The 26,551-nt window shown below is 36.0% G+C and overlaps 1 protein-coding gene across 1 annotated transcript in view; it reads right to left on the reverse strand.

The window, feature by feature from the left end:
* LOC140240212 (uncharacterized) overlaps positions 1-12,200 on the reverse strand; it is a 38,872-nt gene extending 26,672 nt beyond the window's left edge. Inside the window, exons 1-8 of the mRNA XM_072320005.1 lie at positions 12,183-12,200; positions 7,453-7,545; positions 5,566-6,037; positions 5,037-5,078; positions 3,844-3,953; positions 2,616-2,683; positions 1,716-1,927; positions 952-1,050 (exon numbers count right to left, since the gene is read on the reverse strand). Of these exons, the coding sequence (XP_072176106.1) occupies positions 952-1,050; positions 1,716-1,927; positions 2,616-2,683; positions 3,844-3,953; positions 5,037-5,078; positions 5,566-6,037; positions 7,453-7,545; positions 12,183-12,200 (1,114 nt within the window). The remainder of the gene's footprint in view (positions 1-951; positions 1,051-1,715; positions 1,928-2,615; positions 2,684-3,843; positions 3,954-5,036; positions 5,079-5,565; positions 6,038-7,452; positions 7,546-12,182) is intronic.
* Between the last annotated feature and the right edge of the window lie 14,351 nt (positions 12,201-26,551).

Genomic DNA, 26,551 nt, shown 5'->3' on the forward strand with positions numbered 1-26,551 from the left:
TGTTACAACTCTTTTCAACGTTAAAATAATTCTCTGTGAAATATCACTCTTTGCTATCGATTTCCAGCCCTGATGTTTTCGATATACAGATCATGAAGTCTAAGAAGTAACATCTGAAGGCTTCTTGTAATAATATGTAATATAGCATGCATTCATTATAACATTCATTATAACAAATGTTAAACAAAACCAACTTTTAGAGTTGCAACATTGGCTGGCGCATAACATTAGGTTCAGATATCACGAACATCAAAACCTTCCGTAAGGAAAATTTTGTTTTGGACAGTTGAGGAGACATATATATATATATATATATATATATATTTATATATGAAGAGTTTGTTCGCAAAAACCGAAAAGTCCATTTTTGAAGATTTTGAAGTACGGACTCTGTCATAAAGTACAAACTAATACCTTTTAAATGATATATTGGTCACTACATATAAAGGTATATTTTTGAAGTTATGGTCAAAAGAAGCAAGATTTTTCTTATTATTCTCTTTATTTTTCTTGGCCTTTAATCGCAAATATCTCCATTCGGCAAATATGGACTTATCGGTTTTTGCAAACAAACACTTCATATAATAATAATAATAATAATAATAATAATAATAATAATAATAATAATTATTATTATTATTATTATTATTATTATTATCATTATTATTATTTGCATTATCATTTTAACATGCATAGGCTACTTCCATCAGTAGACTCAACAGCCCTTACGAAAAAACAAAAACAGCCTCCCACAGGGCGTTCACAATGTGTTTAGGTAATCGGTTATTTTAACGGCGTGTTCAAAGACGATTTCGCATTATAGTGTGGTTTCTTACACAGTGTCCACTAAAAGTAATGTTCTATTTCACACTATGAACTGATGATTCACAAACAGTCTCACTGTTGTGTTTATTCTGTATCAGAAAACCCGCAGAGAATAGCGTAAATTACCTGTTGTTTCTTGAGTCGTAGATAGCCGAGTTGTCATCTGCACCTTTGTTGTTGTGGATGGTTGTGTCGTTTCCCGTTCTGTTGTCATCTCAAGAAGCTCTGAAAGACAAAGAAAACGAATAAACGGACTGCAATAACAGACTCATGTTTCCCTTTTAAAGGTAATTTCTTTCCCGCGCAGGAAGTGATGTTGTGGATTTGTCTTTAATTTACTTTTGCTGTCTTGTCACATTTTCTTTGAAATTTATTCCGCAGACAAAGGAGTCAACGCTATAGTCATCAAATGTCAGATGGCTTGGTTAAAAGAAAGGTTAAGCCTGATTTTAATGTTAATGTATTCCCCTGAGCAATATTACTCTTGGCCATCGTATTTTCATCCCTGATGTTTTCGATACGGAGAGCTCAAGAAGTCCCTGAAGTAACATCTGAAGGCTTAGGGTAGTAAGCTTGAAATGCATTATTTGCCTTGGAGTGTGTAACCACCTGTCAAAGCTTCCGGCAAGGTATACATGGTAAGATGGAATCTCGTGGTTTGTCGAAGAGCATAGGGTTAAGCAGCTGGTACTCTATAATACAATGTAGTGAATAGAACTTTTCTAGTCATGGAGATGATGGGGGAAATTATCAATTACATCCTTCCTCTCAAATGATTACTTTGTACCCTCATGTACATTAAAGTTGATGATCACTGAATTTGTTTTCTAGATCTCTTTAAGTTAAGGTTTCTGTTCATAACAAACAGAGAAAAACACTTGGCCTCTTACCTGCGCTGGTTCCGGTCACGTTTACGGCGGCTATTGGCAGGCTTGAAGAGTTGTCCATGCTTACGGCTACCAATACGTTCGTTACCTGTGCCTCCACTTCGGCTTCAACGTAGGCGATCTCCTGGGTGGGGTCGCCATTGGGCGGGGCGTTAGGAAGCTCCCCTTGGTCTACGGTGATGAGTATGTCAAAGTGGACGAGGATACTTCCGGGTCTGTGATGATGTGAGGGAGGAGGCAAGTGACATGAAAAATAAAGAAAAAAACAAACAAACACAACAACAAAGATAACCTTAATAGTTGCCGGTGTAAAAAGTTTTCCTCATGCCAGTTGGTAGTAATCCGAGCCTATATGGCCTAGTTGCCTTCTTTCGAACTTTAGTAATGCGCAGTCAAACCAAGTCAAACGGTAATGAAAAAAAAAAACAACAACAACACATATGTATTAGGTGTTGACAAGTGTAGATTGTAAAAAAGCGTTATGACACTGAGACATGATTGTACTGACATGACTGCTTAGATTGATAAATGTTCTTATTTTTTTTTTGCAAGGTTTTCATAATCCTCACAAAAAAAAAAGAATCTTGTGAATTATTAGTTTTCCAAATGAGAATCGGTAATAAGAGAAACGACCAATATATCATAATCATTCTGTCGAAATCATAAGTTTTACGAATCGAATGACTTCATTGTGTATACATTGAATAAGAAACAAAATCTTAATTTGAAAATAACTAGCAAAATAGTATATGTTTTACTTTACGATCACAATTTCCATGCGATAAGGGGAAAGAACAAAAGTGATTTTATACAGTAAAAAAACATAAGTATTTGTTCTTGACAGATGTTTTCATTGTCAAAAAAGAACAAACAATACTTGATAGACAATCCAACCATACTTACGAAAAGCCATTTACAATTACTCCTTCGTATGTGCCACTGATATCGGAGTTTAAAAAGGCATCGTTCATCTGCGGGAAAAAATGAAAGTATGATGGAATGCATGTCTACACAAAATTGTGATTTTATTAACGTATTTTCCCATGATCTTACACTCAAAGCGATAAATCAGAATTTATTTGTATGTGAAGTGAGTATTCAATAATGGATTTCATTTTTTTCGCACCCACGAAAGAGCATTACATGGACTGTCTACACGCATTGTAAAACAAACAAATTCAGTACATTCGAAATATATTACTTTTAAAACTGCGTGTTTTCACACTTATAAGAATATCTTGATACATAAAATTATAAATCATAATCCGACATAAATATTGTTGTATTTCAATGGCTATATCGGGATGAATATGTTGACCATACAAAGCAAAAAAAAAAAAAAAAAAAAAAACGAAAACAAAAACCTATGTACACTATTCACAGAGATCGCCCACACTCTTTGTCCTGATACTGGTTTGCTGTGATCTACGTTGAAAATACGTTATTTCTTTTAATAACCAAATAATGATAATTCATGAAATAGTCAATGCCATAGATAACCATTTCCAAACTGTGTATGCGGGTTTGTATATCGTTGTGTTTCAATGTTAAATCTACAAGGAGATTACACAACAACACACGTTTTACAGAAAGCAGTCGAGGTGTTGCACAGCCGTTGTTACCTTCGGCAGGGGTAAATATTGACTCGGTAAATACGCCGTGTGAGAACTTCAAATATTAGTCTACTCTATCGTAATTATTTCTTGTATAGATCATCTGATTCGCACCGAAGAATGTCGACACACAAATGGAATTTCATCATATATGGGTGAGACAAGCTAAAATACTTAAGGAAGGTTTTAATAGGTACTTCCTATCTTGAGAATGCAGCTTTTGCAGAATCTATAGACACAAGAAAAAGACATATTCTAAAATAAAAAAAACAACAACAAGATAAAAATACAGGTGTGGCTTTCTTCATTTTGTCACTCTCTACAAATCAAATTTTGTTAAGATCGCAACTGCTCATGTGTAAATTCCCAAACATGTCGGAAAAGCATTTTTTTTTTTGTTACTTTAAATGATACTTCAAATGATACTTTGAATAAGTATGATTTAAGATAAAATCTATACACATGTATGTAGTTCTACTAGATTGCTGGAAGGCAAGTCTTCGATAGCAAGAACTCACAAGATTGCTGAAACTGCTTTCCAATGCTTGGTATTCTGGGCTCGAACTGTTGTCCAGAGATGAATTGTAGGTCATGTCTATCGTTGCGACTGCCGAGGAAATTACGCTATCTGTAAAATGAAAAAGAAAATACTGGGTATGTGCTCTTCTTTCCATCCAAATTCACAAATTCAAAATGATTTAACTGCATTATTTTAATTTCTTTTACTTTACTTATCCCTCTCTCTCCTTCCTATATAATATACATAAACATAAAACTAACCATGTACATGACCGTTATGCAGACATTCATATTGCTACTAATAACATTATGTCCATGGGGAACATGTATTCCTTAAAACATTGTAGTCAATTCATCACAGCAAGCATTGTACTTAGGAGACATGCGGCCCCCCCCTGCCGGATGCTGAAAATAAATTTAAGATTTGAATAAGACCCCACTATGCAGTTTTCCATTGACCAATATGAGTCTTCCTGACACCGAATGCGGTATTTTTGAAGTCTGTAAAATACAATTTTAACTTTCAATCATTCTCTTTTCATCGAAAGGATAACATCGTTAAAGGAGTGAATTGGCATGGAATCATCCCAAAGATGTTGTAAAATGAGCGTGTTTGAACTCTTCCTTTCTACTTTATACCAGCGTTATTTTCGTATATAAAAGCAAAATAAAAATAAAATAAATGAACTTACACGTGGGTTCGGGAACTGCAACTGTTGTAACCACTGAAGTGTAGAGAAAAGGTTACAAGAAATACAATTGTTTTCAGGGTAATTCAGTTTGAAAAAAAAAATGCAAGGAATCATGACACCTACATTACCAGAATGAGCAAGGATTATGACGAAAATCATGGCATTGTTCCTGTATTGGCCATATTAACTATAAAGCCTGTATTTTTTTCCCCATTGCCGCAGCATCAAAGTCTGTACAAGCATGTATTTTGTATCCGTTTAGGTGCTTATTATCTCGCTATATCATCTGTTTTGTAATTTTGTTTTGCGTGTATCATTTGTGTTAAGCTAGTGCACAGCTGTGTTAGTTTGTGTTTGTGCTAACGTAAACTTGACATTTGCATAAAAGACCATGTGACTTGTTGACATAGTTTACAAATACATTGTATGAACTCAGCTCTATGTGCTTTCAAACAAAATAATGAAAAGAGTAATGATAATAATTTCTGAGGAACACTTACTGTGTGTCGGTCGAGTGGTGGTGACCTGCGGTGGCTTATTGACTAGATATGAAGATTCAAAGAACAGGAGAACATTAACGTTAATGATTAACCCACCAAACTACTGCAAGGGCTGTTATGACATGAAAACGGTGCACTTGGAATTCGCCCGGCCTAAGGTTTAACAATAAATGACGTCACTCATCTCTTCCAAAATTTTGTACCCATACATTCCAGAACCGCACGTCAGTGGGGTCATAAAGAACAATGCACTTAAACCATAAGGGTTGTTGAAACGTTAGCTGTGAATAATACGTTGTACAGATATACATATTTGATATGCACTTACTTTATTATGTAGAGATAACACATATTACGACGATATCCCCCTCGGTAAACACACACACACACACACACACACACACAAATACAAAACAAACAAAAACCCAACTAAAAAAAAAAAGACTTAAAGACAAAAAAAAAACTCTTACAGTAAGATATGGCACCTCAATAACAGGAGGAGTAGGTTTCGATGACATGGCTAACTTACAAACGAATTCGAAGAGGAGATAAACGGCCACGCCGATTAGAGCCGCTAGGAGGAGTATGAAGAAGATCACGAAGAAGCAAGTTCCTTTTGAGCACTTCTGTCCCTTTTTTGCCTGGTTTTCTTCGTACTCAGTTTTTCCCTTGAATTTGTAAGAGGCGGGGCGGTTGAAACCGTACGGTTGATTCTGTTCCTCTCTGTGCGGCATAAAGTTCGGGTTCTCGTACTCATTCGCTTCGGTTCCAAGATCGATATCGTAATATTTGTGATCGTCTACGTAGCCGTTCTTTTCACTTGGTCCGTGGCTCGAGGCGCCGTTTGGTGTCAGCCCCTGATACTTATGGCGGGAGTTTTCGTCCAGATCGAGATAACCCGTATTGCTATGCTGTATGTCTGGTATTCTTGGACCTGGCTCTACGTATTCATCGGACTGGAAGGCCGCGTTATCTCGGCCGCCATTTTGCAGAGAATGTTTCTATATCCATGACAGAAAGAAACAAAAATGAAATCAATTTATCTGTTTCCCTCTCGTAAAATAATGTATGTGTGTATGCGTGTATCAATCAATTCACTTCTGTAACGATAATATCTACATTATGATTGTATAATATAGATAATATCATGCATTATTACTATCAGTATAATCTATACATAATACGTATATATATATATATATATATATATATATATGCATATAATACATACATAGATGCACGTGTGTCTCGCTCTTGATGTGTAGATAATCTATAAGCTATTTTGTATCATGACAGCTTATAAGATAATGTTTTCTGAGACGCAGTTGCACTCGATTTACGTAACCAAATCTTCAAATCTTACTTTCACATTTTTTTAACAACCTGTGAAAAGCACATTCATTATCTTATTCATTTTCAAAGTTTTAAGGTTTGTATTCAACGTATGAAAGGTATACAATTTCGAGTCGTTAAATCATTCAAAACATTGCCAGTTGAGCTACATACCACCTACACTACAGATAAAGACAGTGTTGCATAATAACAATAAACTGTGCTACTGATTGTACTACTACAACTTACAAATGTGTACATATATTAAACTGAATACGGATAATGTTCTAGATAAGTACGGAAATCAGTCAGCAATATATAGCTGGGATATCTCTAGACATTTTCTTTTCACTTTCATCACATGCATAGAATTTACGCCGCTACTCGATGTTCAGGATATATCATCTCATCAGTAAAAAGAAAAATGAACAAATAAATAAAAAGAAAAAACGCATTGTCAAATCAAGATCGTGTCGGATACAGCCTGCTGTGGGACTGCTGCGCATGGTTGACTAGGCACTCTGGGTATTCTCTGCGGATCATCAGTACAGGAAAATACGCGTTTTGCATGTTTAATATTAACTTAGCGCTAGGGGCAGAGGAGGATTCCAGTCATCTTCCATGAACCAACCAAGTCATTTTTTTTTATTTTGTTGTTTACTTCTAATCAGAGCCTGCGGATTGCGTAAAGGCTGCATAATTTGCAATATTTCCTCAAAAGAAACGAACATAGTCATGAACATACAGAGAGAGAGAGAGAGAGAGAGCAGAATAAGCATTATGAAACTCCATGGTTGTTGTACACTTGTAACATCATAATGTGAACGCTCGCAACAGGTATCGATCCCGGAAAAAAAAAAATCCTCAAAAGAAACGAACATACGCCATGAACATACAGAGATAGAGAGAGAGAGAGAGAGAGAGAGAGAGAGAGGGGGGGGGGAGCAGAATAAGCATATGAAACATCATGGTGGTTGTAACATCATCGCTCGCAACAGGTAGCGATCTCTAGAATATTTTGCTTCAAAAGTCCCAATCATTTGTCATTAAACCGCACTATTACACAAAGAGATTACGTAATCACCTGTGACTTTCCGTCCACTTGATCTTGCATGACAGGATCGACGTGGTCGACGTCTGCTTCGTATGCGGCATTCTGATGACCACCGCTTTCAGGCTGTAAAGATAACAGAAAGATCGTTATCATAACAATAATTATGCACAAATCATTCACGCATGGCTTGGACAGTTGGAGGTTCGTACAACAGGTCAAATCCGATGAGGTGCCTGTTACAGACACGTACCAACGAACCATCCATGTGTGGAGTATATCGGTATAGCAAATTTTGTGAATAAAAATGACATCATACATAACTAGTGAATGCATTATTCAGCATTCAGATATTGCTAATGATAAACATCGCAGTCAGCAAAATGGATTTACAAAGTAACTTATTTTACTGTTTCCATGCTCTCTCTCACTTCGTCGGAGAATTTCAAGCGAGCAGTCACAAACGACTCTGAACATGCTCAATGTTCGCATGTACATGTACAAGTAAGAGTCCCAATGGATGAAAATATTCGACATCAACTGCCACTCAACACCCGCATTGGTCGTGCAATATGGTCAAATAAAGTAGGCAAAAACAAGGTTTTTGGACAGGGGTAATTTGATCGGGCTATTTGACACATTGAGTGTCTGAGGAAGTGAAAAAGACATAATAAGAAAACATGAATACTGGACACATCTTCTGCATTCCACGTTGGAATCATAATTTATAATACACAGACGGCACTGATTGTAATGCAGGATTTGCTGAAATCAATGCTTCTTTCTCCTCTTGCTATTGAGATATCATGTTGGGTAAGGGTGTCGACGCTCTGACATTTACGAATATACATGCCGAGCTGATGAGAACATTACATCTGGCTTTGTATTACTTGCCCTCATAGCTTCCGGCTTGATTTAACCTATACATTACAATTTTTGTAAATTGCACATGGACGTACGTAAACTGTCTCCACCGCAGCAGTACGTGTCTCTGCTCAGCAAAATGAAAGAATAATTGATTGCCTGTTTAAGGAGCAAAGTCCAAGAAATCATGAAAAGCGTATAGCTTACAGACGAACGTGGTCACATGATTTTAAATGAAATTCCTAGTATAAATGGCGCCAATCAATAAAAGGAATGTTACACATTGTTCTCAATCTAGTTGTTTTGTGAGTGCACAGATACAGACATAGTGTCGTTTGTGTTATACTTAACTTGACCACTTGTACACTTTCCGTGCCTTTGCTATTTAGAAGTACACAGTTTGTGTTTTTTTTTTGTTGTTTTTTATAGATAACACTTCGAGTTCTCGCGAAAAAGACACTGCTCTTAGCACTGCTCTTAACATCCGAGAATTACGTGTACATGGACTTGAATATGACGGTAAACGTTTGCAATGGTGGCCAGAAATAGACACATAAAGTAACTTGTCTCCGAGCTATCGGCCGAGTCCTCATGCATAGGGTTGCATGACACACCCAGGTCCAGTTAGAGCAAAGTGTTTGGAGGAATCTTGTCTATATTTTCTCTAACCCCTGCCTAACAGGTCTAACAGTGCAACCTATACGGTTTGGTATATCTTTCAAAATCCATTCCTTTGTCTGACTTAACAAAACATATCATAAGTATTATTATACTCAATGATATTGCGTTACGCACTGAAATAACATACAAGCTTATAAAGCAAGACCCCAAATAGCTGGTTTAGATACGTTAACTTATGTATTGGCATGAATATGATACAACATAGTTAAAACTTTACTCTCAGATAGTGTAGGTCTGAAAATGTAACACAAGACGCCATACCTTGTTAACGTCGAATGCTTGTTTGCCATATACATTGAAATAAGTGTGTCTTGTAATCGCATGCAATATGTACAACACTGCAATGAAGTATGTGGCACCATGTTTTCTGAGGTACGCTACAAATGACACCATTGATTTGAGTGGCAGAGGTTCATGAAATAATCGAAGCGCATGTCACTGTAGAATGAATGAATGAATAAATAAATAGAACAACAACGGCAACTTAAACAATCAGACTTATCATTATTAATGAAATCGTTCGTGACAGAGATTAATGGAGTATTTTGAGGGTCGTAAATAAGGCAACTAAAATAATCAGACGTAGGCCTATGATTATTATTGATATCGTTCATATATTTGGTAAATTATAATTGCAGGGGTATTACCGTTGCTATCATTGTTGCTTTATATCGCTGAAGGCGCATGAGTGTGAAGGTCGATGATGATCAGTATACATTTGACTCCCACTTAACTCACTTCGATAGGAAAATTAATTTAAGAGTCACCTTTAAGTGGCAGATCTTGAGTTGCTACTTCGCAGTCCTCAAATTATATTTGTGAAGATTTTCGTGCGTCAATGGAGTCCCTGCAGTTTACAGAATTTCGCAATCTTGGCTAGAGGATTTCCCTCCACATGGTGTTTAAAATAATCTCCCTGAGAAGGGGGCTTCTACACAATGGAACGCCGCTGGTTTATCGATTTCTAAGGAGTCTCCCCTCTCACAATCACCCAACCCTCTTTCTCCTGGATGAAAGTGGCGAGGTTACGCTGTGTATTATTCAATGGTTGGATTTTCCCTTTGATGTTTTAAAGCAACCCAGGCCCACACAATGGGACACTTAAAAAGGTGCGCAGCCGTAACCGCTCATGGGCACAAATATGAAATGCTTGCATTATCTCAACACGCAGGGTGAGAACAAAACATCTTAACATGAGAAATCAAGCAGATGAATTTGATGCAAACCAAACTAAACGTCGACAGTTTTCGCCAGATGCATTCCACCGTGGTGATAACACATTCACAGTAACTTTTTGGACGAGAATAATTTTTAGAATCTCGGAAGGTGACGCTTCCTTCGAAAGGTTTCCTTATTAAATGTTTCTATCACTGATAATTCCATGATAGCATCGATGGGTTTAGCAGCAACATCACAATTACTTTATCGTTATCGTCCAGATAATATGACAGCTATGAGGCAAATTAGAATCCTTCCTTAATGTTCAAGATATACTTACAGTGCAGTACAACTATACAGGGTGTATAAAAAAAAGTTTCACTTTTAAAAGAAATTGTCTAAATTCCATTTCAGAATATTTGGAAGATTTTTTTAATATTAGTGAATGCTCAATATTGTAATCTATCAAGTGCAATCAACAAAACAAATTTTTGTTCACGCTTGGCTGAACACTGACGCTCTTTGTCCAGAGTGTGAAAAATGACTTGCGCCAAATTGAAAGAAGATATGGAATTCAGCCAGAAGCCCAAATAGGTGTTTTCGTTCGAACAAATTGCTCTTTTGCTCACAGTTTTGATTATGTTATAATAGTTTAAGAATTTTCTGGCAATTTTCTGTCACTTTTGAAATGATTCCATTTTGTTACGGAAGGTTGATTAACAACATCAAGATCTTTTAAGCATGTACAATTGTATGTGCACGGTTATCACAAATCATGCACAGACATATCGAACCCACATGCCAGTCACTCACTGAAGAAGGAAAGTGCAAAATTAATGCATCTTTAGATCATTCAATTAATACAGTGAATCCAATCAATCCAATCAATCCAATCAATCAAGCATTCATCAATCGATCGATCAATCAATCAATCAATCAATCAATCAATCGATCCATCCATCAATCAATCATCCATTTAATCAATCAATCAAACAATCAGTCAGTCACAGTATATGTTTTATAAAAAGTAGCAGATCGACATAGGGAATATCACCCCCCCCCCGGTGGCTTAAAGGCTAAACAATGTTTGAAAAACTGATTTATTTGTTGATTTATTCATTCAATCAGCCGATTAATTATTACAATGATTGAAAAGTGATTAATTGATTATTGAGTTGATTCACTAATTGAACGACTCAATGACTTGTAACTGATATATCGGTTGGTGTATTGATGGGTTGATTGATTGATTAATTGGTTGATTGATTGGTCAATCAATTGATTGATTGATAGGATAAATGATTTGAATGTTGATGAATTTGGTACCATTACCACATTAATGAATAACTGGCATGTGGTATTGATGTGTCCGTGTATTGTGAAAACTGTTCTTTAAAGATCTTGAAGAAATTACACACTCTAATTCTCCCCAATTGATTTAGAAATGAAATCATTAAAATTTCGATAAAACTGACAAAAAAAAAAAATTCAGACTATCCTAACACAATCAAAGCTTTAAGCAAAAAAAAAAAAAAAAAACACAAACAATTTGTTTGAATAAGAGCACTTATTTGGACTGCTGACTGAATTTTCCATCTTCTTTTAATTTGGCGCAAGTCATTTTTCACACTGTGGACAAAGAGCGTCAGTGTTCAGCAAAACGTAAATAAAAGTTTCTTTTGTTGATTGCAATTGATTGATGAGACTATTGGGCATCCATAGATGTAAAAAAAAACTTCAAAATATTTTGAAATGTAATTTACACATTTTTTTTTTTCAAAAGTGTAACTTCTTTCTGATACACCCTGTAGTAAGTGTTACAGTGTGATTACGGCTATCGACATTACTTTTCAATATCATCGGGTTTGCGATATCACAATTTGCTTTCCTGGCCCTTACAATACCTTGTAGCCAGTTGTAATTGCAGAATTATCAAAAATGATATTATTCTTGTATTAGCCAGGAAAACCCACTTGCAGTGTATTCGCTGTTTCCTTTAAAGGTGGGAACCACATCATCTATCCATATCCGCCAGCAGGCACATGAACAGATATTCACACCTTGGCCAAAAGCGACATTATGAAGTGTGAAACATTAGGCTGGGTAGGATTTCAACCCAAACCGGGCTCCAGAGCACTAGCCACGAGACAAATAGTTACTTCACTGACAAGTGTAGTGGTCTTGATAATTTCATTATGTGTATTACACGATGAAGTCGATTCTTTGGTACAGTTTCAGTTAAGATGGAGTTGAGGTATCCAACTTTTTTAAGGTGATTTTTGAGATGATGAGTAACCTCTTATGAAATATGAAAGAGCACATGATTATATGAGGAATTCAAAGATTATTTTATGATAACTGGTTTTGAAATGGCCGAGATATCAAAAACAGAGCAATCCTAATAAAATGTGGAACCCATCTTTTTAATATTAGCATCGCTTTGTTTTAAAGTGTGTTTGGATATCTCAGCCATTTCAAAACCGATTATCATCAAATAAACTTGGAAATCCCCTTGGAATGGTAGGCTTTTGAACATTTCAGGAAGTGGTATATAAATATCTCGTAAAAAAAGTTAAAGTCTAAATTCTCACCTCAACCTATGCTATACCATCCCTTTAATTGAATTATCTCTAATCTTCCATACATTACAGACACCGACAGAGGAGCCAAATGACATTTTGAAAATTAAGTCGTTACAAATAAATGCAAAATTATTTTTTTTTTAATGGGGTATATTATTATTCTCGAACGACCGAGCTCTTCGACCATTATACCCTCCTGAGCGGGCCCATGACAAAGAGTCCTAACTCTATCTGGCAGTGAACGTACTTGTATGGATTGTATACTGTACACCAAAGTGTGGACTTACTGAATAGGCGAGCCCGTATAAATTCAACCAAGGAACAAATTTGAAAAGCACAAGGGCAGTTGTCAGATCTTGTAATACACTCACGGGCACTCCATTCAACGTAATCGTAAGTGTAGTTTCCAAACGAATCCGCCAATCAAACTCTAATTCTTCTGGTTAAACAAATACAGCTGTATTTTGAAGATAAGTGATCCAGAAAACCACCGAATTATTCATACTGTGGCCATGACAACATTTCACAAAAAGAGGACAAACACATAAACTAAAAAAAAAAAAAAACCACACACATCAAAAATCTTGTTTATTTGTTCACCATGTTATCATACTTGCTAAAGTATCGTTTCCGTAATGTACATGCAAGGCCTCCATATTTAGAGTGCTCATTATTCCATATCATTTGCAATCGTAGGTGTAACCCCCGAACTCGAGATATTGTAGGCCACCATAAATCATAGGGGGAAAAAATAGATGTGCCATGTTATCTCTACGACGCATGTGCACTCGGGTGTAACTTGCGCATATAATCCCAGACAAAGAATGATGGCAAGGTTTACGGGAAATAGAAAGCTTAGCTGTTCTACAATACTGTAGTTTTGTCTTGGTGGATTCCAAAATGTTTACAGTGTATCTATACCAGTATCGAAGCCTGTAAAGTAATCAACTATCACGTGATGGGTCTTCAAGGCAGGTGTTGTAAAGCCTGTAGGCTAATCCTCTCTAAGGTCACGCAAAAACACTTCATTGCCTTATTCGGATGCTCACCAACTTCTGGGGGATTCGAATGCAAACATTGTCATTTCATTTTCATTACATTGGCAAATCTGAACTTTATTCTGATCAGGGAGGTGAGACGAAACACCTCCCTGCTCTGATTGAGGAAAGCTTCTAAAATAAACCTGCCCTCCCCCCCCCCGAAAAAAAAGAAAAAAAAAAGAAAAAAAATACTTCACAAAGTTTGTCAAATCTACATTGTAGATAGAAAAAAAAAGAACGGTAATCGTGTAAAATGGAATATCAGCGGAAGAATAGTATATAAATTCAACTTTTAATCAAGGGGATGTTTTTTTTTTTTCAACATTCTGTAACAGACACACGGTATTTCATGTTAACATCGATGGGCCCAAATGAAGGCAAGTTGCTCCCCAACTTTACATTTGCACTAGATATAAAAAGTAAGATAAAAAAAAAATAACATAAGTCACTCTAAGGATTACCATCCCGGATCGTCAGGACCTAGAATGCACTGATGAACCTGATCTTCACACGATCACAGGATGCATGTAAAAGATTTATAGGATCTCTACAATAACCCAAAGAAGTGAAGGATATGTACGACACCAAAAGAAAATTACAAAGGAGAAGAAGAAGAAGAAGAAGAAGAAGAAGAAGAAGAAGAAGAAGAAATGAAGTCATATGAGACAGCATGGGTTTGGGTAATACGGCTAATCAAAAGTCGTCTGCAATATCCCTCACAATCATTTTTTTTTTGGTATGTTTTCAGCATTGAAGCTTCCAAACTTTACACAAAAGTATTTCATGCGGTGTCTCCTCCTTCTTGTACAAACTGCAATGAGATAAGTTTACAACTGACGCAAAAAACATACAGTTCATGAGATACAGATTTCAATAAAATAAAAGAATGGAAGAGCATGGAATCTTTTGATCATATTAAGCTTCTCCGTTCACATTCAATAGACATATTAGGATGTTATGAGTCATTTGATAATGGTGAATTAATTTGTGTCCTGCTTCCGTGGTTTTCATTTCTTGCATTATCACAACTTTTTTTTTTAATTCATTGGAAGTACGTAAACGTATTTAAGTACGAATACACGCTCATACGGTGTATAATTGTTTGTAAAGATGTAAATAAATATTGTTCCTGGATCATTCTTTTTTATTGATTGACATGACTATGCCCATTCTGAACCCACTCAGATATTCGGGAAACATGTAATGATGCACTTTATTGGAATGGTCGGTTCTTGTCATGGTACCTATACCTATTATCGCAAACAGATATTGCGGTGTCATACGAAGTGGCCTGTATATTAATCATGGAAGGGTTGATACCTCCTTCTATCTTACCCTTCACTTATGGATAACTTTGAGTGTGTGTGTGTGTGTGTGTGTGTGTGTGTGTGTGTGTGTGTGTGTGTGTGTGTGTGTGTGTATGGGGGGGGGGGTGATCACTGTCTATTCCCGTTGGCTGCAAACAACGAAATGAGTGTGGTTGAAGCTATTCTATTGATCGATCGCGGTAGGTTGGTCAGTGTATAAGACGTTTGGTCTTCACAAATGAATTGATATAAGCCAACTACTTAGTAATCTGAGAGAAATAATTCCTCAGGAAGCGGTGAGATAACAGAAGCTTTGCCCAATCACGAGATGAACAAAGGAATGCAGAAGAGGCCATTCCTGATAAATACTTCTCGTGTGAGACGATTATGTCGTAAGAAGTCTTACAATTCATCGGCATGTTTGCGGTTGTCCTTGAAGTAGTCAGAAATTCTGTATAGGGCATGTGTGTAATTCATGCAAATGGTATGCTTTTATTCAGCATCCATGCGACAACTTAAAAAAAAAGACTTTATCTTAATAAATTATTTGCCTTTGTATGGAGGTATATGCACTGTGCCATATATCGTTATAACTAAAATACAACTGTGTGTATCATGTGACATACGACTATATGATACTAGCAATAACATTTTCCATGAAGAGTGTCTGCGTAATCAGTATGATTTGATTTGTGATGGGACCGAATGATATGGAAATGCTTAGATTGGATTTTAGTGTACACATCCTAACGTATATCGTAGCGGTGAAAGTCCATTTAAAGTATTTCTATAACAGAAACATAATTATTGGTGTCACAATTTACCTAATCAAACCCATGTCTTGTCCAAGCAGTAATCTACTTAATACTGTAAGAATAACGGATATAAATGTCTTGTACAGTTACAATGAAGTTGTACAGTCCTAACTTCTCTCAAATGCATTGGATATGGTAACAGCTGTTTTGGACATCCCATTAGTTTATCGAAACTTAAAAAAAAAAAAAAAAAAAAAAAACACACACACACTTTGTGTTGTTTTCAAATGCATACGTTTTGCTGGGTAATGTAGCAAATATAGATCCACCGAGTGAAGTATCGAAATCGCACGATCTTCCGGCTTCCAGCGCCAATGGTTAAATGTACATAGAACATACTTGTATTGTTGTAGAGTGTTCTATAATACAGCTGAACTTCTGACTTTACTGGAGGCGATATGCTTCATAAACATCAGGTCTCGCTGATTTCACGCAAACAATGAGGAGAAATAATAGGTCTTTTATTATAGCGGGGTTGCCTTTATTGAGCACCAACCAACCCTTTCTATGATAGTGTACGAGCGAATAATATCTTATGTGACCTACATGTACATGTATGGGTGACACACAACAGCGCTACCAGCGCGGTGCACAGTATTGTGAACCAGAAGTTTGTAAATTGCACATTGGTGATTTTTATCACAGGCGGAACGAAAGAGTGCAACACGAAATTGCAAGCTGGATTTTTACCAATGATCACTTCTATTCAGAACAAAATATCAATATAGCAAATGTACAGTAAGTTGTAATGTTTATAAAAGGAAGCTTGTCTTCAGAAGTATTACTGTCATGAACAGAAAAAAAAAACAACAACATATGACGTATCAATGACAAATCGTGAAATATTTTATACTATTAACATTATATTAAATCATATTATAGTCTCAGCCACGAGCGTAAACCAATTCAAGTCTGCACTAGAGAAACATTGGGAAAGCCACCCACTGACATACGACCCATATCAGAGACACATACATGTAAGCAGATGCTTTACGTCTCTACACCCAAGTAAACCCAAGTAAGTATATTGCAATATCATGTCACGTATAAAAGCGGAAACACAGTTTTTAATGCTATAAAAGTGGAGAAAGAATTAGACACATTTCATATCACATTTCGGAAATTTACTGGCAAGATGAATTTCAATAAAAAAAGACATGTAGAAACGTGCAGTACAGTGTTTGATAAGTACCTTTCTCATTACAATATACCGAGGTTACAGTATCGTATGATATACATGCGATCTGCATGGGTAAGTAGAAAGAGAGAAAAAAAAAATCAGTGTAGGGCCTACAGGTAGACCTATATGAACACAGTATATACTTAGACTAGTAACATCTCGTCAAAGCGATTTGTAAGACTTTTAGATAATTAAAACGTTTTCGATATATGCCTACGTATATGAGGTCTTTTCTTCAAATGTTAAGGTTGACATTTTAAAACTGTGTGGGAGCAAATATTCAGTTTGCGTTTAAAACCGTCGCCTGTTTATAGACTAATCGAAACTCCATTTCACAAATCAATAACTGGAGCAAGTCCTGACGCTAGGGAGTAGAGAGTAACGTGCAATTAACAGATAAAATGTGTGGAGTCGATATACATTTTGAGGGACAACCCAGAAAAGATTCATACTCTGTAGCTTACCGGTGATCGCACTGCTGATCCGTTCATTTTCAAGCCAAAATTCTCTGCTTGCTTACTTGCCAGAACACGCCTGATCACCTGACGTAAGGTCCCCCTGAATGTCACTGTTTTGTTCGGATCCTAGAGTCTTTCCCTATCCGTCTACTGCTGAAAGTGAGAAAGGAAACCCTTGATCCAATCAACCCCTATATCCATATGTTTCCTAAGAACCGCCGACATCTGATGTAGAACATAATACTTCAGTGCTGGACCAGTTCTAACTAAAGACACCATTCGCAACGTCGACCCTGGCTTTTGTTCGCTTCTTTTGACGAAATGAGTATTCCGGTGTCGTCACAAATTCTTTTGGTTCCGGCACGTCTTTTTGGACTCGGTACGCAAATAGCATTAGACAGTTTACGGTTTTCACAATGTAATCCGTGTGTGTGTCTATGTGTGTACATGTTTGTGTATGCAAGTTTGATGCATCCGGATAGTGCGCGTTTTATGGAACTGTGCAGCGTGCAGTGTGTGTGTGCGATTGTATGAATGCATGCTTTTCTGGCGTCTGGAACCGTACGGTACTGTGTCAACTTTTAGTGACGTACGGATCGTTTGTGCATTCGGGCGTGTACAGAATATGTGATGATCAGTGGTATAGGGCCAGAGATAGTCACTTCGATGAATCATGGCATTGGTATGCTAGACAACTCGAAAGGTATGGCCGACATTCTTGATGTTGTCGGGATTCTTTCATTGTCTAGGCCGAAATCTTTGAAGGTTAATATGTCTAATCATCTGTTTGCACAAATATGGTTAATAAGGACACCTTATTAGCCGGAAGTATGCCCTTACAATCTTTCGTGCAATAGGAATGTGATTTCTCCACATGCATTTTGAGAATGTCACGTTGATACGTTTGCAAAATGGAAATAAGCATCATTATGATTCATACATACATACATACATACATTTAAAAGTCTTTTGCTTCCAAGAGACGCTAAGTCCATCATTTTCAATGGATTTAGTGCTTTTTGGTTGAAAGCTCTTCATTAATATCAAAGATAATGTTTATGTATATAATTGTATCTGTGTATAGGCCTACATTATGGACTCACAATAAGCGAAATGGGTCAACCTAGTCAATCTTGAGTTTTTCACATTTTTTGAAAGTGCATTTTTTCTATATCATTTCAAAGTTTTGGATCATAAATCCAACGGGAAATGTTTTAGTTGTTTTTGCTTTTTTTCTAGAACACCATTTTTTTTGTAGTATAGTGTGTTCAGGTGTGTTTTAGAGTCTTTTTTCATTTCTTAAAAAAATAACAACAGCCCTTTCAATTATACTCTTCACTTTTAACAACTTTTAAAAAGATGATACCATTGCTTTTAAAGATAATATTAGTCATCAATGGAATGCAGTTATAGCGCATGATCAATTTTGGCTCAATCTATAATTCCTTCATTTTTTGTTGGTATGAAGCTTTACATCCTGTTTTTTGTCACATTCATTGCACACAGCACGACTTAGTAAATTTAAGCGCTTTAAAAGTCATTGTCCTTGAGAGCCTCGGTTCTTAATACACACCTTTTCAGAGTGCGTGCTTTCTTTCCAACATTTAGATAATTATGTTAGAATATTCCACTTGAGTCGAGTTATGCACCATCTTAAAGCTTAGAGTCTCATCTTTCAGAATCTTCTCTTAACTAGAAATCCATATTTGGCAAATTTTTGTCGGTTTGTGATGCAAGGTGACATGATTATATACCTTATCTAAAAGAAAGAAAATGCAGAATATGCAGCCATTTATAGCATTCACAAAAGAGCAAACAAAGGAATATGAATAATGATGAGTTTTAAAACATGGGAATGGAATCACCCACACAGACATTTGATCATTTCGGGGATTACACACGGAAAAGGCTCGGCTACAACAGTGGGACAAAGAGACATAACCACAAGAATTTCCCACGAGGTGACATCAACTTCCTAAGCTGCAGGGAAGGATAAAGGATACTGAACTGAACAAAAGACAAAATAAGGGCGACAATCTCGTTTTGTCAGTGACCAAGTTCTAATTTTAAATCAGTGTGTCTTTCGTCTAACAGGTATGGGCTTCAGTGCAACTTTTCTTCCCAATTTATATTGGAATGTGTAGCCAATAATTGATAACAGGACATTGAACTTGACTATGAGGTACATAGAACAGATCGGACAAGTGGCGCTGGAAAAGAAAAAAAAAATGATCTACTAAACAGCAAATCATCCCAAATGACATATCGCACATGGAACTTTTCCAGGAGATGATAAACACCGATAGAGCAATATATTGGTAAAAGTTAAGTCGAGAACCGTAGCTGTTGAACGTAGACTTATAATTAACAAATTAATTACTAACAACCAATACGAATTCTCATTCTATGACATGTAAACAAAATCCAGCCATTGAGCTCACACGATATCCTGGCCTTAATTTGTTTTTTCTTTCTTTCTCTTATGGCACTCTTTGACCACTGAAATCCTCAAATCTGAAAGTTTCATGAAGCGAAAAAGAATTTCAGTAACCTGGACAACAAAGAAAACACAAACAAACATAAAATTCCAGTTTCAATCTTAGTTACAATGTTGGGTAAACAAATGATAACCGCTTTTCTTTTCTTTCATTTTTTTTTCGGTAAGTGAGGTAGCCCGACATCCGTTTTTTAGTACCCCCGGACCACAAGGCCACAGGTAGTGAGGAGTTCTGTCAGTGAACATAAACCTTCATAGCGAGTGTGAGTCGCCATGACATCCATACAACTATCAATACTCGACTCTACACTATACAGGGAAATGATTATAACAGTAAGATTGCTTTAACAACTAACCTTGTAAGCATACATTATGCATATCACTGAGATACACGAATGGCTTGAGGCTTTGTGTGATAACTGTCTGACTCTATCATCGATTTCCTCCAACAACAACAAAAAAGAAATTCATACAACTCTCTTGCCTAGCTCTGCCAGTGTTATGAGAAAGTATCGACTTCAGAATCTGCCGTCACGTGTCACGGAACAAGTTCGAAGAAAGTAATTTGCTGCAGTAAGAAAATCAAACCAGGGCGTTGTAGAAACCCAAACACTGCGTCGTAATAAATCAAAAATATCAAGTTGAATACTAGTATTACCTGATTTCGTTACGTATAAAGACCCTGCGCTGCGGGGTTTCAGTCCCACAATGTTTCGCTCTATCTCCTCTACTGCGTTTCACTTTGATCGTAAAGTTTGAATGTAATTGTTGTCAGTGATCTCTAAGGAAGCATCTTATGTGTATAAGCTACTAGCAAACACTTGGTTTGATGATTTTAAGTTGTCTGTGAACGGCTACAAATTATCTTGGTTACAGCTATCATCAGAGATCACAACCGCGAGAAAAAGAAAAAAGAAACAAAAAGAAATTGGCTAGCCTTCTTGTGACTGTCAGTAAAGAACAACTGTAGACACTGACATTACAATAGCGATGAATCCACCATTGTTTATTTTTTTCCATATTTTATTTTTCAATAATATTATTCTCTTTTTATAGTCTCTATAGGACGCTCAGCAGCAGCAACAACAACAACAATGGCCCCGACTCCGATATTTTCGCTTTGCTCGTAAATATCTCCTTAACTGATTCGAACAATATTACTGCCTTTCAAAACAGCACGCGAAAGAACCGACCGAAATTTACAATTATGGAGAAAAATCAATGCTTTTACTCAATCATTTATATCCAAACTAATTTTTAATAGCACAGAAAATGAAATAGATCGAATCTTGATAATAACAAACAATGTCTCTATGAACACTTCTTCATAATTCCACACGAAATATTGAGAGGGATTTGTAAGAGAGAGTAAGAAAGAGTAAAGAAAAGAGAGATAGAGATAGATGGAGGGAGAAGAAGGAAATAACACTTGATATTTTCTGCTACTATCGCTCCTCCCCCCCCCCCCCCCGCCTTTGTCTTCTCTCTCAAACGCTAGCACACAGCACGCACAAACACATAATTAATCATCGCATAAAGGGACTCTATCAAAATCTATGATCTATTCGTGACGTATGTAAGATATGAACTGGAACCAATCCCAACATCTCACCAGATCGTTATTAATGATGTGAGCACTCGGACTGCATCCATAAATTTCTCGACTGGCACAATTCCGTCCTCAGAAACTCTCGCGAGTGTCTAGGCGCTTTGATCTTGTCGGCGCAACAACAATTAAAAAGTCAACTTTAATGCAAAATGTATCAGCTTACGGGACATGACTTGATATCATCCATTTTGTCGCAGAGTGAATGAAGCGTTCTCTGATCCAACGGGATTTTTTGGTTTGTTTGTGGGTGCTTAGTTTTAAAATACCTGACGCTAGACAATGTCACTCAACTTGATTGTGTTATTCCGGCGAAGTTTTCTCTGAAGCCGTAGGAACGTCGAGTTGAACTGGAACTGACAGTGATCTACGACCATTTTACGGAAAGTTTTTTATCAAACAATAGCACTTTCTTTCATTTACAGAAAGCTGGGCATGTCTCATTTGTGTCACCCAGGTTCCTAGCTATTCAAAGAGGACAATGGTAATTATTACTTATACCTTTTAGTTTATCCCTGAGATCTATATGCGTATAGAAATAACAAGGATTATTTCATAGCGCGTTCCTTTGCAGCTGCGGTCTTCGGATGATATTTTTTTTTTTCGGTAACCATGTTTGAACGTGTGCAAAAATTAAAAGTCGTTATCTACAGTTTGTATGTACTTCCAATATAATGTTGTCATCTTAAGGTTGCGATTACTTTATGATTGGTGAAACATAAGCATTGCTATGTATCATATTCTAACAAATAACAAAGACACTCACAAAAAAAGATCTACAAAAGGTGATCATAATGTATAACGACACAATTAATTACGCATAAACTGTTCTGGAAAGTTCGTTTGTTTAAAAAAAAAATATATATATATATATATATATTATTATAATAACATATTATCTATATTGTTCATATCATTCCTGCAACCTTGTTTTTTTTTATCAATGATTTCCATTGACTATTATTCATAAGTTTACATTCATTATTTTTTATATCATTTTATTTTCTTTTAGCTGTCACTCTTTGGAACTGCCTTCTTCGGTGCTTTTTTTACATCAGGTAAGGGAGCCTTAGATGGCTAACTCTATCCAGATATAATATTCATAATATTATTTATGATATATCATTAATATTTATATGATTAATTTAAAATCTTGATTGAACTCTTTTTTTTTTCATTCAGTGATAGTATATTATGCTTCCTATCTGCATCTTGTAGAGCCTGGCATCTTCAAAGTAATTGTCATACTAGGGGAAAAGTATTCTACAAAGAAACACTACAATTTTGGTTACAATCAGAGTATATTATGACTATGCAGTGACCGAGGCTTAGAGACGCTTTATACGATTGCAATATGTGTAGAATTCAAATAATGTTGTAGGTGGTATTAAGATGCGGTGCCATGATGCCGTGGCTTTCTAGGTATGCCATCAGTCTCATTACTTTCTTAAAATGTCGATATCCAAAAGAAACATAAATTCTGTCTTTCTCGTCAGTATCTCTATATGTTCTAAATTCATACTGTATGTATGCCTTCAGGGGAATACTTTTTATGGGGGTAGGGAGGGAGAGTCACAACAGAACATTTTTTTTTCTTAAGTTTTCTGTAATATGAGATGGGACACTTTGTTTTGTTTTATGTGACCCTGCATCACAAAACCAACAAAAAGTCGCCAGACATGTTTTTTTTTTTTATAGTTAAGAACAGATTCTGAAAGAGCAGACTCTAAGCTTTAAAATGATGTGTCACTCAATTCAAATGGACTCTCCTAACCTATCTGAATATTTGAAAGAAAGGACACACTCTAGAAACTGTGAACTGAGAAATCAGGCTCTGAAGTACGGATGTATTCAAGCGCTTAATCTTTACCAAGCCATGCTAGCTGTGGGATGAATGGAACAAAAAACAGGATGTTGACTACCGGAGCAACAACAATGACGGAATTATTAGATTAAGCTGAAATTGAGCATGCTTCATTAGCACATTCCGTAGATGATCAATACTAACTTTCAATGCAGTAGCACCATTCTTTCTAAAGTTATACGAGTTGAAAGTTAAGAGTATGGACAGGATTTTTAAGAAACAAGAAGAGGGTTCTATGAGAAACACCTAGTCACATTATTCCACGAAAAAGTGTTCGAGAAAAAATGCTGCAAACACAAGTTTCTGTCTGTTTTACGATCCCAAACTTTGATATGATATAGAAAAAGGCTCGCTCTTTCAGAAAATATGAAAAACTCAAGATTGGTTAGGTTGACCCATTTCACCTATTTTCAGTCCTCACACACAATCACTGCGTGCAACTTTTTGTTCGTTTTGTGACGCACAGTCACATATGAAAAATGATAAGCTAATTCCCCATCTCCTTCCTTCTCGCCCGCCCCCTCATTGAGAGATATACACTGTTTTGCGTAATTACTCCTATTAATTGGACACATCTCTGCTTCTGGCCAGTCAAATTGTATTGTCATGTTCAATCGCTTGTCTGTCAGGGAATTCTGTGTCTATGAGTGAATCAGTGAGGTTTGTTCAGTGTATTGTGTTGTCATAAAAATTATATTATGTGCTGTTTAACAATGAAGAAGATTCCGAATTAACAAAAAAGTACATGGTTTATTTGAGTACTGAATTTTAATTTGAATATCATTATGATTAGAGAATCGGTTCGTCATGATAATGTGGTAATATTATTTCTATGTCTGAAAAATGTACATACTATGTGTGTGTGTGTGTGTGTGTGTGTGTGTGTGTGTGTGTGTTTCATATGATTACACAGATTAACAAAATTATATTTTTCTTCTCTTTTCACAGTTTTTTTTTCTTTTTTTTATATAAAAATAAATCAAATAAATACATCTGGATGGAAAGTGATGAACGCATATACGCGTAGCTGCATTTTTGTTAAGGAAAGAGGGGTATGGTATATGGAAGGACTAATGAATATGAAAATTGATTGCATCCCTCTTTACAGTGATATGTTCTGAGCCGTGCAAGGACACCTTTAATATAAACTACACTCTCCCAGCTCGCACGCGATGCAAGATGAAGACATATTACGGATATGAGGTTCAGCTCATCCCAAAGTTAATACCAATGGCGTTTTCACAATCGAGTTGCTATGGAAACTCGCAAGGAAATATCTCATCTGGCTTCATCATTTGTCGTGTCCCTGGTAAGTTATCGTCTTAATGGTATGACAGTGTAATGTCTTATGTTTAGAAATAATGAGCAAATATACGCCCATTTAGACATGTAAAAAATTATAATTTGCTTTGTCCCTGAAAGTGCAATGCTGAAACGCTAATAGTTTTACACACACTTAAGGTTAGAATACATCGGACATTCCAACGAAGTGATAAAAAAAAAATGTATCCATAAAATAAATAATGACAAATTCTCGACTAGATTACGCTGAAGTGTAAGATTATAAACAATGATTTCTTATAGCATCATTATGAATAAAATGACAATTATTTTCATTGTAATTAATTAATTTCTTACATTGAACAATCATATTCTGCAGAGTAATAATACATCTAAATAAATGCAAAATACGCTAACCCAGCCAACATAAATTTTGCAAAAAAAAAAACAAAAAAAACAAAGGTCAGATTGAGAGATCAAAGACTCAAATAAAATTCTATCAAAGGAAAAGGTGCAGTATTTGATAATCATGGAGTTGAAGAAGTGAAAGTTGTATCACACCAGTTGTCCTGAATAGGTATAAAAAAAAAAAAAAAATGACACCCAAACAAACAACCACGACAGTGGAAATAAACTAGAGCAAGAAATTATTTGAATTATTTCATCGAATCCATGTCGCATTATTGTTCTTCACTCTATAAAAAGTAAGCATAACAATTTTCTCTCTTTTTTTTTTTTCCTAGAGCACACAAGTGAATAAATCTGGAATATTTTACATTCCTTCTTTGACCAAGACGATATTTAAGTGGTTTAAAAAAAAGCCTTCAAGATGCCGTTTGTTACGGATATCTAACTGGAGCGTTTTACTGAATTCTAGATGTCTTACTTTTTCATAAGTCTTTTTATTTACTGTCTATCTATACTCTAATCGGTTTCAATTCAAATTCAATCTTCATATCTTTCAACAGAATATAAAATAGAAAATCTGACATACATTTTCTGGAATGATACACCGAAAGCCAAGAAAAGCAATAGATCCATCTTTATGAACAGTAAAGGAAGAGGCATAATATGTAAATATAATCATAGAACGATGTAATATGACAAGTGTTGATATCATAATCATAAAGATAATTATAATTGTGTTTTAAGATGATAAGGCATGCCAAATGTTTTATTTGCCTTTTCTCTCTTTTGTTTATTGTAGACCTATAACAACTATTTTCTACTTAGCTTTAATCATGAATATTCCCATACTGATAATGTAACATTACAAGTATGTGAAATGAAATAAAATAGATTTTGTTTCTTGCAGATTGCTTAAACGGATATTGTGTACATGGTCACTGCGAAGAGACAACAACAAGCTATGTTTGCCATTGTGACAAAGGATACACCGGAAACTTTTGCCAGTACTGTGAGAAAAGAAATGTTTGCATTGTCCTTTATTTCAATGATATCGCCCTTGTTGCTATACTTCCAGTTCTATTTTTTTTTTCTTACTAGCGTTTTGTTTTCCAAATTATTCCCAGGGTCTGCCAGGAATTCTTTGTATAGTTTGTGATGACAGTGGTGGAAGAGTATTGTTTGGCTTGCCACTCGATCCGCACGCATAGTGCATATTTTAAATGAAGGCAGCATTCTATAATTCCTTGCAATGAAGGGAATTATTACATTAGGCAGTGCTTAGTATGATGCTGTCCAGTGGCAGTTAACTGTTCTGCTGAAGTGACTTTTGTTCTGTTTCTTTGTTTCGAACGACAGAACAAAGGAGGTTCTATCCCTGCATATTGTTTCAT

The sequence above is a fragment of the Diadema setosum genome, chromosome 16 (genome assembly GCF_964275005.1).
Source record: "Diadema setosum chromosome 16, eeDiaSeto1, whole genome shotgun sequence".
NCBI classification, from domain to species: domain Eukaryota; kingdom Metazoa; phylum Echinodermata; class Echinoidea; order Diadematoida; family Diadematidae; genus Diadema; species Diadema setosum.